This window comes from Macaca nemestrina, chromosome X (genome assembly GCF_043159975.1).
Source record: "Macaca nemestrina isolate mMacNem1 chromosome X, mMacNem.hap1, whole genome shotgun sequence".
Lineage (NCBI taxonomy): Eukaryota > Metazoa > Chordata > Mammalia > Primates > Cercopithecidae > Macaca > Macaca nemestrina.
The window spans coordinates 3,537,504-3,553,636 of NC_092145.1; the positions used below are offsets into that span (position 1 = coordinate 3,537,504).

Consider the following 16,133-nt stretch of genomic DNA (forward strand, 5'->3'; position numbering starts at 1 on the left):
ACTTGCATAACCTTCAGATAGTGTATTAGTAACATCATTTTCATTTTTTAATGGTGAATTATTATTATCATATTTTATCTAACCAGTAGTGGCAAATATGAGGTGCAATGGACATGTTTTAGTGTCACTCTCATTAACTTGATAAGCATATAGCAGCAAGCAATTCGTTTCTCTCTTTGGTGTTGGTGTCTTAGGTGTCTCATGTGTAAAATGAAGGGAGAGAATTATACAATCTCTAAGGTTCTCCATAATTCTGACATGCCATGATTCCTTTTTTCCCCAAATTACCTTTGAATTCAAACGTTGCAGTTTAGTTACTGAAGAAGAGTTCTATTTAGGCTGCAGATTAAATCAGCTTCCCCACACAATAATTTAGTGCACATTAGAGAAAAAAATCAATAATAAAGAATAAAACCATAGAGCAATATATTGAAAATAATTTGGGGATGATATTTAGCATTGATTTTTGTTCATTTATTTATTTTTTTGAGACAGGGTCTTGCTCTGTTGCCCAGGCTGGAGCACAGTAGCGTGATCTCAGCTCACTGCAACCTCCACTTCCTGGGCTCAAGTAATCTTCCAACCTCAGCCTCCCCAGTAAATGGGACTACAGGTGTGCCACCATGTCTAGCTAATTTTTGTGTTTTTGTAGAGACAGGGTTTTGCCATATTGTCCAGACTAGTCACAAGCTAGCATTGCTTTTTGACTTAAAAGTTTTCAACTTTTTGATGAAGAATGATGCTAAGATATCAACAGTCAGCAGGAGGAAATGGAAATGCATTCTCATGGAAGCTAGTATTTCAGTAAGAGAGAAAGCACAGTGTATTGGTCTTATATTCAGGATTTTAAAGAATTAATTTTTCATTTTTGTGGGTACATCATAGGTATATATATTTATGGGGTGCATGAGATGTTTTGATACAGGCATGCAATATGAAATAATCACATCATGGAAAATGTGGTATCCATCACCTCAAGCATTTATCCTTTGTGTTAAAGCAATCCAATTAGTTATTCTAAAATGTACAATTAAATTATTATTACTGATGTCACCCTTTGTACTATCAAATACTAAGTCTTATTATTTCTATTATTTTTATACACATTAATCATCCCCACTTTTCCTCAACCACTCCACTATCCCTTCCAACCTCTAGTGACAATGCTTCTACTCTCTATATCCATGAGTTCAATTGTTTTAATTTTTAGCTCCCACAAATAAATGACAACATGCAATTTTTATCTTTCTGTGCCTGGCTTATTTCACTTAGCATAATGATCTCCAGTTTCATCCACGTTTTGCAAATGACAGGATCTCATTATTTTTATGACTGAATAGCACTATATGGTGTACATATATCACATTTTCTTTATCCAGTCATCTGTTATGGATATTTAGGTTGCCTCCAAATCTTACCTATTGTGAACAGTCCTGTGACAAACATGGGTGTGCAGATGCCTCTTTGATATACTGATTTCCTTTCTTTTGGGTATATACCCAGCAGTGGGATTGCTGGATCATATGGCAGCTCTATTTTTAATATTTTGAGGAACCTCCAAAGTCTTCTCCATAGTGGTTGTGCTAATTTACATTCCCACCAACAATGTATGAGGGTTCCCTTTCCTCTACATTCTCGTCAGCATTTGTTATTTCCTGTCTTTTGGATAGAAGCCATTTTATCTGGGGTGAGATGATATGTTATTGTAGTTGTGATTTGCATTTCTCTGATGATCAGTGATGTTAAGCACCTTTTCATATGCCTGTTTGTCATTTGTGTGTATTCTTTTGAGAAATGTCTATTCAAATATTCTGCCCATTTTTAATTGGATTATTATACTTTTTTCCTACAGATTTCTTTGAGCTCTTTATCTATTCTGGTTATTAATTCTTTGTCAGATGAATAGTTTGCAAATATTTTCTCCCATTCTGTAGGTTGTCCCTTCAGTTCGTTGATTGCTTCCTTTGCTGTGAAGAAGCTTTGTAATTTGATGTGATCCCATTTGTCCATTTTTGTTATGGTTGCCTGTGCTTGTAGGGTATTGCTCAAGAAATTTTTGCCCAGACCGATGTCCTGGAGATGTTCCCCAAAGTTTTCTTGTAGTAGTCTCATAGTGTGAGGTCTTAGATTTCAGTCTTTTAATCCATTTTGATGTGATTTTTATATATGGCAAAAGATAGGGGTCTAGTTTCATTCTTCTGCATATGGATATCCAGTTTCCCAGCACCATTTATTGAAGAGACTGTCTTTTTCTCCAGTGTATGTTCTTGATATTCAGCAATTTTGGATTAACATTAATATTTTAGCTGTCTCATCACCTCTCAGGGTGATTAAAAATTATGTCCAAGGCTTTAGTATTCTCATCTGCAGATCCATCTAGAAAAGGTAATCTCTGAAGCCTTATATATTTCCCCTATGATTCTATGAGGATTCTCCTTTCTGCCCCATCTAGTAATTCAAGATTTTTTTTTCATTCAGTTTATGAATCTACTTCCAAGAAACTGAATTAGGCTACCCAGGATCAAGATCTTCCACCGTGAGAGTTAAGGGATAATGAGAAAGGGGTTTGCACGAAATTAGTTGAGCTGCCACAGCCCTTCCCCCTACAGCCCATGTCAGATGGATCTAGACCATTGGTGGCCTGAGCCAGGGGTGGACTGTCACCTGACAATGTACCTGTATTTATCTCCTCAGCATACTGATGTCAGTTTGTTAGTTCTGCACTACAGTTCCTTTCTTTTTTCCCCCTTCCCAATGGAGCATCTGTATCACTTCTTGTGATCTGTCCACTAAACCAGCCAGTCTTGTCTACTGTTGACTAGGTTCCAGTTCCTCTCTGGCCAAAGCTTTCCTTATGGCTTTTGTCTGATGAGGGTGCCAATTGCTTGTTGTTAATATTTATACTTGAATAATGCATTCGAGTGCATAAACCACTAGTCTGATAAAGAGAAAGCACACTTTGAATGCTTCTAGATGTGAAGCAATAAGCCTGATAATTTTAATATATTGTATTTTTTTTAACTTTAATACAACATATGTGTGAAGTTATTTTAATTTTAAAGATCCTAAAGCTATTACTAGGGGTGTTATATGGCTTGCCTAATGTCATACAACGAATAAACTCAAATGCATGTTTCCAGACTCTTTAAGCCTGCTTATTTTTTCCCATGTGTATCTATTATATACCTTGATTATTTCAACAGCTCCATAAGTTAAGTAGGGGAAGGATTACTTGCTTTGTTTTACTTTATTTTGCTTTCTGCTCTATCATAACACCTCAAACAGTAATAGACACATAGTTAATAAAAATGCATTGGATGATTAAGTGAATTAAATTAGGTTTATAAATTAAGTTCAAACTCACTTGGTTATCAGCTACAGTGTGGCAGTTTAGAGTGAGAACTATTCAAATAAGATGTTTATACACTTCTATAACTCTCAGGACCTTTTCAGAACAGAAGCCTTGTTCACTGTTAGGGATAAATATTATGGGGAAGACATTGATGTTTATACTATTCTGTAGCTTTTTCTGAGGATCTTTACAGAACGGGAGCCTTGTTCACTGCTAGGGATAAATATTAATGGGAAGATGTACTGACTGTCTCCTAAGACTCCTTCTTAACTAGAATCTTGACTTTTATAGCCCTGATTAACTGGATGCTAGGAATAGTTATTATATATGTATTAATGTCAATTTCCTGGGTTCAAGTTAAGAATGAGGAAAAACTGAGACTTAAAGACATACAAGTGCTGGCCGGGCATGGTGGCTCATGCCTGTAATCCCAGAACTTTGGGAGGCCAAGGCAGGCAGATCACGAGGTCAGGAGATCGAGACCATCCTGGCTCACACAGTGAAACCCCGTCTCTACAAAAAATACAAAAAATTAGTCAGGTGTGGTGGCGGGCGCCTGTAGTCCCAGCTACTCGGGAAGCTGAGGCAGGAGAATGGCATGAACCTGGGAGGCGCAGCTTGCAGTGAGCCAAGATCATGCCACTGCACTCCAGCCTGGGTGACAGAGCGAGACTCCATCTCAAAAAAAAAAAAAAAAAAAAAAAAAAAAGACATGCAAGTGCTATAAGATGCTTAATGGTAGCTCCAATCACAAATACACCTGGTACTAGGACCCAGGATTTCTAGCTCCTGGTCCTTTACTTGATTCCACACCATGCTTCTTGACCCTTGGCAAAAGCCATATCTTTTACCATATTCCTATTTCCTCTGAACTACCCAGGGCCTTTATTTCTAGTCCTGTCAAACAACACCAAGCTCCTCCTCAAAAAGTGAAAGTATCAGTCACAGTGCCTAAGCCTCATTAGGTGATTAGTAAAGTGCATAGTCTTCAGAAAGACTTACAGAAGTAATCCAAATTGAAGAATCAGGAGGTACCTAAAGGACACTGGAAAGTTAGAGAAGTTGGATCATAGCCTTATGCCTGCCTCTCACTAGCAATATGACTTTGGGGAAATTTGGTTTCTTGTCTGTGCTTGTTTTCCTATGTATAAAATGAGAGTGATTAAGGCATCTCCTAATAGTCTTAAAGTCTGGTAGCTTTAACATTTGATGAACTACTACTGCTTGGTTTCCCTATCTCCATAGGATGAGGGTAGAAGTAGACTATATACAATTCAAGGATCTCTCTGACCCTGTTTTTCTGTGAACTTAAATTTCTCTGGGCTAGAAGTGAGGTAAGTTCTCAGTAACATTTCCCTTCTTTATTTTGATGCCTGTTTAATCATGCAACACAATTTTATCAACCAACTGTATACCGGGAAATGTTCTCAGTGACATTCTGTCTAGAATTTCTGCTTGTGTCTCTTTACTGCTGGGATGGGGCCAGGATATATGCCTGGCAAAGCTCATACCAATGCTAGAGTAAGAGTTCAAGTATTAACCACACTGTCTGCCTCCTACACAAGCAATCATTGTGACAAATATGTAGTAATTGTTATTTTGGTTAAGATATAGGTCTATGTAATTGGCCCAGTCTATTAATTGAAATCTTCTTGAACTAAAATATCTAGTCATGTATTTTTTTCCTATTAAGAACTATTATTTTTTTTCTTTTCTTTACATTGCCTCAGGCTGTCTCCTAAGCATGCCCCAGATATTCCTGATGACAGCACTGACAACATCACTATTTTCACCAGAATCTTGGATCGTCTTCTGGACGGCTATGACAACCGGCTGCGACCTGGGCTTGGAGGTCAGTCCTTTTAAGATCTTCTTCTTGGCCATTGTTATCTAAAAAGAGTTATAAGGTGCCTTCAGTAGTCTGTTGGCCAATGAGATTAATGTAAAGCTGAATTTCTTCCCTATGAGCACTGAAAATTAGTCGTAATCCTTCATTTCAGTAGGTGATTTCTCTGGTCTGATTTCAGAAGATTCTAGATTTTTGCTAGGTGCATATTGAGTAATACACAGATGTTCCATGACTCACAATGCTTTGACGTATGATTTTTGTCTTTATGATGTGATTTTGGGACATAGCCCAATGGATTTAGACTTATGACATTTCCAATTTATGATGGGTTTATTGGGATGTGGTCTTATAAGTTGAGGAGCATCTCTACCTCAAGGTTAGACAATGCCCATTTCTAGTAACAGAATACCAATACCTGCCTGGATGACTGGTGTAGTCCAGGAAAAGCTGAGAAACATGCCTTTGTTTTCAAAATCCTGAGCATATATCAGCCTGACACTCCAAAAAGGAATAATCTACTGGCTATGTGAGATCTTAGTTGGTTATCAGTTTAGTATAATCAGCAATATGATCACAATAAGGTAAATGTATTATAATATATCAGGGGCTATTATAAATTCACAAAATGTAACCTAATGCTATTTTATAATTTGTAGTCCATATTCAAAATTTTCCAATTATCCCCAAAATGTACTTTATAGAAATTTTCATTGATTTAGGATTCAATCCAGGATTATGCATTGCATTTATTGTTGTGTCTCTTCAGCCTACTTTCAGCATTTCTTTGTTTTTTATGACATTGATTAGATCTTCCATATTCATTTTTGAAGTAACACCATAGGAGTTAATTATGTCTTTGTCAGCACATTACTCAAGAAGGGACTTGATGTCTGTTTGCCCCATTACTGGTAGTGGTAATTTAGATGTTTACCAGGTTGCTGCACTCTAAAATTACTATATTTAAAGTTTATAATTAATACGTAATTTGTGGAGAGATGTTCTGACACTATTTTATGCCTTTTCCAGCTTGTACCCAACAGTCTTAGCAACTACAGATTATCTTTGTGAGACTAATAACAATTATAGTGACAAAATGGTGATTTTCTAAATCTATTATTATTCTACACTTATTAAATTACATTTTATTGTAAGAAAAAAATCTTTTTTTCTCTTTAATTAATTAGCTAATGTCAGTATGAATGGATTCTTGCTTTATTCAATGGATTACAGACATTGATATCATTCATTTCAATAGACTATATTTATTTTGACTAAGATTTTTGCTAGTAATTTCCCATATTCCCTAGTGGAAGCCTATTCCATTTGGCTTCTGTTTCCTTTTGATATGCTCTCATTTTCTGAGTACTTTCTTATTATATGGCATGACAGTATATTCCAGACTTATTTTATACTTTCGATAATCCAGCCTTGGAATTAGTCATTTTTCCAAGCATAAGTGGTACCTTTCGTGGGAAATTACATTTATAATCAAATTTCTGGCTGCTAGGTGTCCTCATTACTGCTAGGATCTCATTGCTTCCAGGATTTTTCAGTAGATAGAACTGGGAAAATAGCAAATGCACACACACTCACACGTATATACACACACAGATGTATTGTATATATGTATGTGTATGTGCATGTATGGCAATGAGTTTACACTGATACTACTAATTGCAGTCCAGCAAGTACTTTTAATTGATACATTTACCCATTTGTTTAATCCTACAATATACAAAACTATTTTGAAATTACTATACCCATACTACTACAATAAACACATTAAGTAAAGTTAAAGATATATTTGCAGTTTTTTCATTGTGTTTTGATTTTGGACTAAGGCCATATAACACCTGCTTTTATATAAATAATGGATTAGAGTAGAGCAGTATTGAAGGAAGAGAGACCAGTCACAAATTAATCGCAATTTTCTAGGATGAAAAGAATGACTATGTGAATGCAGAAAATTTGGTGACTGCTTAGATTATGGGGTTAGAAAAAGTGGAGGAGAAAGGGATAACTTCTAGGTTCCTGGCTTGTATGGTTGGGTGGTGCTATTTTCTAAAATAGGGAAAACTGGAGGGAAAATGGTGCAATTTCATTTTGTTTCTTTTGGATTTGGGGTTGGAACAATTAATATGGAAAGAAGAGAAAGAAAGTAAGGACCAGATTTACTCTCTCATCTTAAACAACCACAAAGAAATGAACAAATATATAGTGTTTTACAGAAATCAAACAAAGGCAGCACAGGATATTGATTCCTGAAAGAAAGAAAACAAACAAGGTGAGCTCTGTGATTGCTGATGCTTAACTGACTGGAGAAAATTTTTAGGCTACAGTGCAGGGAGGGGAACCCAAATAGTGTCTGGTGGACTGTTTCAGTTGAGAAGAAGTTGAGAAATTGGGGATGCCAAGGTTATTGATTCATAAGGCAGAGGAGAAGATAGAGCTGCATGGAGAATAAAAAGTTGTGGAGAGAGAGAGAGAGAGAGGCAGAAATCTGTAGAGGGTGCTTCACAAGTTTTCAGGTATGTACTGCTTACCTCACAACTCAAGGATGAGGAAAAGACCACTGAAAACAGTGGGTAAAACTAAAACATCAGGGTTTGGAATAACTTGTGTTTTCACCAACCAGAGTTTCCACCACTCTACTTGGTGGAAATACTTTTAACACATGGTACATGGGGTAGGGTACTCAGAAGAATATGACCTCAGTGGCATGGCAAAATTATCCCAAGACTAAAGGCTGCTGTAGTCCCACCTGACAAAGGTTAAAATCAAACTTCAAAGACTTTAACTATTTCTAAGTAACTGAACATTATCTCAGAACAAAAATCAAAAAATATTTATAGCAATACAAAAATCTGATATCTAACGGAGTGGAATTCACAATGATTCCAGTCAAAAGTTTCCAGTCAAAAAATTTGAGAAAAATTTCCAGAAAAAAATTTCCAGTCAAAAATCACCAAGCATACAAAGAAACAAGAAAGTACAAACCAAAAAGGACAGCAACGCTAATAAGCCTGAAGATATAGCAATAATAATTAGCAAAAACAAGACATGTAGAGAAAAAAAAGACTGAAAAATGAAACGGAAATCAGTGCACTGTGGTATAGCTTCATGTAGTCTAATGTAACTGTAATGGGATTATTTGAAGGGGGCAGAAAATATACTTGAAGAAAAACTGGTTTAAAAATTCTGACTTTTTGGGCAAATGACATTAATAGACATTTCTCAAAAGAATATATATAAATGGTTAAGAAACATATGAAAAACTGCTGAACATCACTAATCATCAGGGAAATGCAAATTAAAACCACAATGAGATACTATGTTCCTCCTGCAAGAATGGCCATTATTAAAAAGTCAATAGAGCCAGGCATGGTGGTTCATGCCTGTAATCCCCAAACTTTGGGAGGCTGAGGTGGGCAGATCACGAGGTCAGGAGTTCCAGAGCAGCCTGGCTAATATGATGAAACCCCGTCTCTACTAAAACTACAAAAACTAGCCAGGCATGGTGGGGTGTGCCTGTAGTCCCAGCTACTCGGGAGGTTGAGGCAGGAGAATCACTTGAACCCGGAGACAGAGACTGCAGTGACCCGAAATCATGCCACTGCACTCCAGCCTGGGCGACAGAGTGAGACTCCATCTCAAATAAAATAAAATAAAATAAAAATAAAAACAAAAATAAAAATAAAGTCAGGCTGGGCGTGGTGGCTCATGCCTGTAATCCCAGCACTTTGGGAGGCCGAGGCACGTAAATCACAAGGTCAAGAGATCAAGACCATCCTGGCCAACATGGTGAAACCCCATCTCTACTAAAAATACAAAAACTTAGCTGGGGGTGGTGGTGTATGTCTGTCGTCCCAGCTAGTCAGGAGGCTGAGACAAGAGAATGGCTTGAATCTGGGAGGCAGAGATGGTAGTGAGCTGAGATCACGCCACTGCACTCCAGCCTGGCAGCAGAGCAAGACTCAAAAAAAAAAAAAAAAAAAAAGTCAATAGATGTTGTTATGGATATGGTGAAAGGGAAACATTTATGCACTGCTAGTGGGCATGTAAATTAGCACAACCTCTGTGGAAAACAGTATGGAGATTCCTTAAAGAACTAAAAGTAGAGCTACCATTTGATCCAGTAATCCCACTACTTGGTATCTATTAAAAGGAAAAGAAGTCATTATATAAAAAAGACACATGCACACATATGTTTATTGCAGCCCAATTCACAATTGCAAAGATATGGAACCAACCTAAGTGCCCATCAACCAATGAGTGGAAAAAGAAAATGGGATACATACTACTTGGCCATACAAAGGAGTGGAATAATGTCCTTGCAGTAACTTGGGTGGATGGAGCTGGAGGCCATTATTCTAAGTGAAATAACCAAGAAATAGAAAACCAAATACTATATGTTGTCACTTATAAGTGGTAGCTAAGCTATGATTACACAAAAGCAGACAGAGTGATATAATGGACTTTGGAGACTCAGAAGTGGGAGGTTGAGAGGGAGGTATGGGAAAAAACAGTACATATTGGGTACAATGTACACTACTCAGGTGATGGGTGCACTAAAGTCTCAGAATTCACCACTATGTAATTCATCCATGTAACCAAAAACACTTGTACCCCAAAGGATATTGAAATAAAAAAATTAAACAGTTCTAACTTTGATTAAAATTGCAATCTCCCCAACCAAGAAAGTCAACAACTCCAAGGACAAGAAGCATGAATAAAATTACACCAAGAGAAAGGAGAAAATTGCTTAGAACCCATGATAAAAAGAAAATCTGAAAATCAAATAGAGTAAAAGAAGACATTATGTACAGATGAAAAACTTTGAAGGATACTAGACTTTTTGTCAGAAGGTAGTGGAGCAACAGCTTTAAAGTACTGAGAGAAAAACAAAAGCCAGCCTAGGATTCTATAACCAGAGAAAATAAATTTCTCCCAAAAAGGCAAAATAAACACTTTTTTCAAACACATAAACACTTAAAAAGATTCATCACCAGCAGATCTGTACTGGAAGAAATGTGTCAACACAAGGAAAATGATTTCAGATAGAAATCTGGATCTATACAAAGAAGGGAAGGGCAGTGGAAATGGAAACTGTGGGTAAATGTAAAATAGTTCCTCATTTTAAAAATCTCATTAAATGGTAAGTAAATACTTAAAGCAAAAATAATAACCATGTATTGTGTAGCTTGTAATATATGTATAAGGAAAATGTATGTCAATGAAAGCACAAAGAAGTGGAAATATGCCATTGAACAGTTTTATATTACACAGAAAGTGAGATAATATTACCTGTAGGTAAACTGTGATAAGGATTGTGCACTATAGAACTTGAAAATGATAGCTAATAAAGCAACGAAGGATATAAAAATGTAATAAGAAAAATATTCAATCCATAGGAAGGCAGAAAAAGAGGAAAAGGTAACAAAGAATAGAAGAAACAAACAGAAAACAAATAGCAAGGTTGTAGATTTAAACTTAACTACACAGATAATCTCATGAAATATAAATAATCTAAACACCCATATTTAAAGGCAGAGGTGGTCAGATGGGATTTAAAAAGAGCAAATTTCTCCTTGAGAGAAATGCACTTTAAATAGAAAACCACAAGTGGGTTAAAGATAAAATGATAGGAAAAGATGCATCATACTAACACGAATTAAAAGAAGGTTGGAGTAGTTATTTTAATATCAGAAAAAGTAGACATGAGAGCAAAGAATATTACTAGGAGTACAGACTGAGAAGTGAAAAGAGAAAGAGATGGTCTATAATATAGTTAGAGATTTCAACAATGCCCTCATTAGATAATGGAACAAGTAGACAGAAAACAAGTAAAGGAAGCAGAAACTTGACCCACGCTAACAACCAACTTTACCTAACTGGCATTTATAGAACACTCCAATCAGCAACAGCAAAATACACATTCTCTTCAAGTGTACTGGAACATCTATGAAAATAGGCCATATTGTGCATCATAACTTTAAAAAAAATTACAACATAGGCTGGGAGCAGTGGCTCACATCTGTAATCCCAGCACTTCGGGAGGCCAAGGTGGGCAGATCATCTGAGGTCAGGAGTTCTAGACCAGCCTGGCCAACATGGTGAAACCCCGTCTCTACTAAAAATACAAAAATTATCCGGGCGTGGTGGTGTGTCCCAGCTACTTGGGAGGCTGAGGCAAGAGAATTACTTGAACCTGGAAGGTGGAGGTTGCAGTGAGCTGAGATCACACCACTGCACTCCAGCCCGGGTGACAGAGCAAGACTCCATCTCAAAAAAAAAAAAAAAAAAAAAAAAAATTACAACATAATGGGTGCTTTTTCCCGACTTTATGTTTTTGTTTGTTCCGTTGAAGATTGGATGGCTGCATTTGGGTTTATATATTAATATTTTTAAAATGACAATACTACCCAAAGCAATTTACAGACTCAATGTAATCTCTACCAATATACCAATGACATTCTTCATAGAAATAGGAAAAAAAAAATCCTTAAATGTACATAGGATGACAAGAGACCCCAAATAGCCAAAGCAATTTGAAAATAAATAACAAAACTGGAGACATCACACTCCCTGATTTCAAAATCAACTGCAAAGCTGTAGTAATCAAAACAGCATCATACTGGCATAAAAACTGACACATAAACCAGTGGAACAGAATAGAAAACCCACATGTAAATCCACATATTTACAGCCAATTTATCTTGAATGAAAGATCCAAGAACATACAGTGATAAAAGGACAGTTGCTTCAACAAATAATGCTGGGAAAACTGGATAATTATATGCAGAAGAATGAAACTCAACCCCTATCTCTCATCATACACAATAATCAAGTCAAAATAAATTAAATACTAAAATCTAAGACCTGAACTATAAAACTATTGGAAGAAAATATTGGGGAAATGCCCCAGGAAGTTGGTCTGGGCAAATACTATTTTCGTAAGACCTCAAAAGCACAGACGACAAAAGCAAAAATAAACAAATGGGATTCTATCTAGCTAAAAAAATTCTGTGCTGCAAAGGAAACAATCAAAAAACTGAAGAGATACCCACAAAACGGGAGAAAATATTTGCAAGCTACCTATCTGACAAGAGATTAAAAACTAGAATATATAAGGATCTCAGAAAACTCAATAGCAAAAAATAAATAATCCAATTTAAAAATGGACAAAAGATCTGAATAGACGTTTCTCAGAAGAAGACATACAAATGGTCAAGAGGCTTTTGAAAAAATGCTCAAAATCATTAACAATCAGGGAAATGCACATCAAAACTACAATTATATATCATCTCAACTCAGTTAAAATGGCTGTTACCCAAAGGTTGGACAATAACAGGTGCTGGTGACAATACAGTAAAAGGAGAGCCCTTGGACACTGTTGAGTGAAATGTAAATCAGTATGGGCACTATGCAGAACAGTGTGGAGATGATTCAGAAAGCTAAAAACAGAGCTACCATATGATCCAGCAATTGCAGTATTGGGTATATATCTAAAATAAAATAAATCAATATATCCAACAGGTATCTGTACTCCTGTGTTTGTTACAGCACTATTTACAATAGCCAAAATATGGAATCAACCTAAGTGCCCATTAACAGATGAATGGATAAAGAAAATGTGGTATATGTATATCATGGAATATTATTCAGCCATGGAAAATTATAAAATCTCTTTTTTTCTGTTTTTATTTGTTGTTGTTTGTTTTTTAATTTTTTTAAAGGCAGGGTCTTGCTCTGTTGCCCAAGCTGGAGTGCAGTAGTATGATCATGGCTCCCTGCAGCCTTGATCTCCTGGGCTCAAGGAATCTTCCTGCCTCAGCCGCCTAAATAGCTGGGACTACAGGATAATTTATTTTTTATATTTATTTTTTGTAGAGACAGGGTCTCACTATGTTGCCCAGCCTGGTCTTGAACTCCTGGGCTCAAACAATCCTCCCACCTTACCCTCCCAAAGTGCTGGGATTACAGTCGTGAGTCACCATGCCAACCGAAATAATGAATTCTTGTCATTTGCAGCGACATGGATGGAACTGGAGGTCTTTGTTAAGTTAAACAAGCGCAAGCTCAGAAAGACAAATATCACATGTTCTCACTCACGTGTGGGCCTTAAAATAGTGGATCCCATGGAGTTAGAGAGTAGATTGGTGGTTACTAGAGGCTGGGAAGGGTAGGAGGAAGGGAGAGATGAAGAGAAGTTGATTAGGTATAAATATACAGTTAGATAGTAAAAATAAGACCTAGTGTTAGTACAATCAATGGGGTGACTTTAGTTTACAATATTGTATTTTTATTTCAAAATAGCTAGGAGTGAAAAATTTGAACAGTTCTAGCACAAAGAAAAGATGCATATCTAAGGTGATGGATATCCTAAGTACACTGATTTAATCTTTACAAACTATATGAATATATTAAATTATCACATGTATCCCAAAGCCATGTACATCTGTTATGCACCAGTAAATTTGTTTTTTTAAAAATATTTTGTCAAAAAAAATATTTTGTCTTGATTCTGAGTGTTATCTTTGGGGGAGTCCACATGATCAAAAACTCTGCAACCATAACCTCAAGTTTCTCTCTCCTTGTATCTTTTTAATGAATGTATTAATCAAATCTGAATCCATCTAGAAGGGGAATTGGAAGACATCTATGACTCTGACTTGTCTCTTGTAGCCAACAGATTTCCTCTTGAAGCTGTTTAAATGGAATTGGGGGACCACTTGAGATCCCTTTGAGACATACTATTCTGTGACTCCTAAAATCATTTTCTGCATAATATTTAAAACTTTTCCTGGGGCCGGGCGCGGTGGCTCACGCCTGTAATCCCAGCACTTTGGGAGGCCGAGACGGGCGGATCACGAGGTCAGGAGATCGAGACCATCCTGGCTAACACGGTGAAACCCCGTCTCTACTAAAAATACAAAAAACTAGCCGGACGAGGTGGCAGCCGCCTGTAGTCCCAGCTACTCGGGAGGCTGAGGCAGGAGAATGGCGTGAACCCGGGAGGCGGAGCTTGCAGTGAGCCGAGATCGCGCCACTGCACTCCAGCCTGGGGCACAGAGCAAGACTCCGTCTCAAAAAACAAACAAACAAACAAACAAAAAAGCAAAAAAAAACACTTTTCCTGAAACCACCTTCTGGAAATTATAATGCAGAGTCTTCTGGAGACTCCGAATTACAAAACTGGAGTCTTTCTAGGAGGCCAACAACGTGCTTTTCTCTTTATTAATTAGCTGTTCCTGAAAGGTTCGGTTCTACTCATCTTGTTTTCTGGTCTCACTGAATTTTGTATGAACTAAGAAATTTCACTAAACTTACATAAAGGCAGCAAGTATTTCTAGATGTGTATGTTGTCTTAGGAAAACATTGCTCATTGACAAGTTATAGATTTAAACTTATGGGATGGGTGGGATGATTGTCAAGCAAGGGATGGAAACTCGTGGTTGGTAATGAAGATGTTTGTCTGGCTGCCAAAAGGATTTTATTTTTGTTACATTAGAACAAGAAACAGGTTTAAATTGTACACAATCCAAGCTACATATTCATTAGGAGTGATACGGAGAAGTGGAGGCATTGTGAACTGAAGCAGGAACAGTTTCTTAGCATTAACTTGGTCATTGGCTATGTTAAAATCACTCTCCTTAGAGCCATTATTATAACTAAGTTTTAACTATAAAGCTAAAAATTAAAGGGGGGAGATATTGAATATAAAAAATAAAGGCCTGTGGTGGGGTGGGATACAAAAAACCTTTAACATAGGTCTCAGTAACAGCCCTTTTGGGGGCCAACAGTTGTTCCTTTCCTTGGACCTCAGTGCTAAATACATTAAGAAAATATACTTCAAAAAACTTTGAAATTGGCAGGATGCTGCGGCTCACCCCTGTAATCCCAACACTTTTGGAGGTTAAGGCAGGAGGATCGCTTGAGGCTAGGAGTTTAAGACCAACCTGGGCAACATAGTGAGACCCTGTCTCTACAAAACAATAAAAAAATTTGCTGGGCATGGTAGCATGCAACCGTAGTCCCAGCTACTCAAGAGGCTGAGGTAGCAGGATCACTTGAGCTCAAGAATTAGAGGCAGTGAGCCATAACTGTGCCACTGTACTTCAGCCTGGGTAAACAGAAAGAGACTCAGTCTCTGAAAAAAAAAATATTTGCAGTTTCAGATGGTGGGTATAGTAAAAGCCCAGACATCACCACTATGCAATATATCCATGTAACACAACTGCACTTGTACACTTAAATCTATAAAAATAAAATTTAAAAAATTATTTGAAGCTTTTAATAGTTCCAGAGGTTAAAGGTTTGTTTGGTATTTGTTCTGACTGCAGAAGGGCTCCTTCTAGCTTTCTTTTTCCCAGTTTCTCTCCAGCAAACTAGCTGGTCTACAGTTTAGCCTATATGTCCAATGTATCCTTCAGTTTTCTCCTAATTGCCTTTCACTACAGTCTCCATTGTTTTTGAGAGCACCCCTAGGCTTGAACTTCTCCATACTTTGTTGCAAATGAAGTCAGTTACTTTGGGGAATGATCTGATGCTGTCTCTTCCATGGTCTGCTTCTCTCTTGGGCAAAATCTCTTAAGCTATGGTTCTAGTTCTTGGGGTGAGAACAAGGCATACTTTTCTCTGAGGAATGACCCTATATTAGTTGCTGAGTGCTTGGTAGAGGGGTGATGGCAGTGGCCCCAGGTCTCCTCAGCTTGCATTTTTCAGCATGGACCACTGCTCCATTAGCCAGATCAAGAGAACTTGAGGCCACAGTACTCTCAGCAGTGCTATGCCCCAGTTACAGTCTCCATGCCATAAGTGAGGGCTGGGAGCAAGAAAGGAAGAAACTCTCAGCCAAAGTTGCTTAGAATTTAGCTCAGCAACAGGTAGCTTATTCCTGGATGAGAAATGCTGATGTGGTGCCTTTCCCAG

At 37.3% G+C, this 16,133-nt stretch overlaps 1 protein-coding gene across 4 annotated transcripts in view; it reads left to right on the top strand.

The window, feature by feature from the left end:
• Window positions 1–16,133, top strand: part of LOC105495877 (gamma-aminobutyric acid type A receptor subunit alpha3) — a 284,992-nt gene that overhangs the window by 114,692 nt on the left and 154,167 nt on the right. For all 4 annotated transcript variants that reach the window (XM_071089115.1, XM_011765764.2, XM_011765765.3 and 1 more), the window contains one exon: window positions 5,083–5,204. Coding sequence is in view for 3 of the 4 variants with exons in the window: in XM_011765764.2 (XP_011764066.1) it covers window positions 5,083–5,204 (122 nt within the window). In the remaining variant the exon portion in view is untranslated. The remainder of the gene's footprint in view (window positions 1–5,082; window positions 5,205–16,133) is intronic.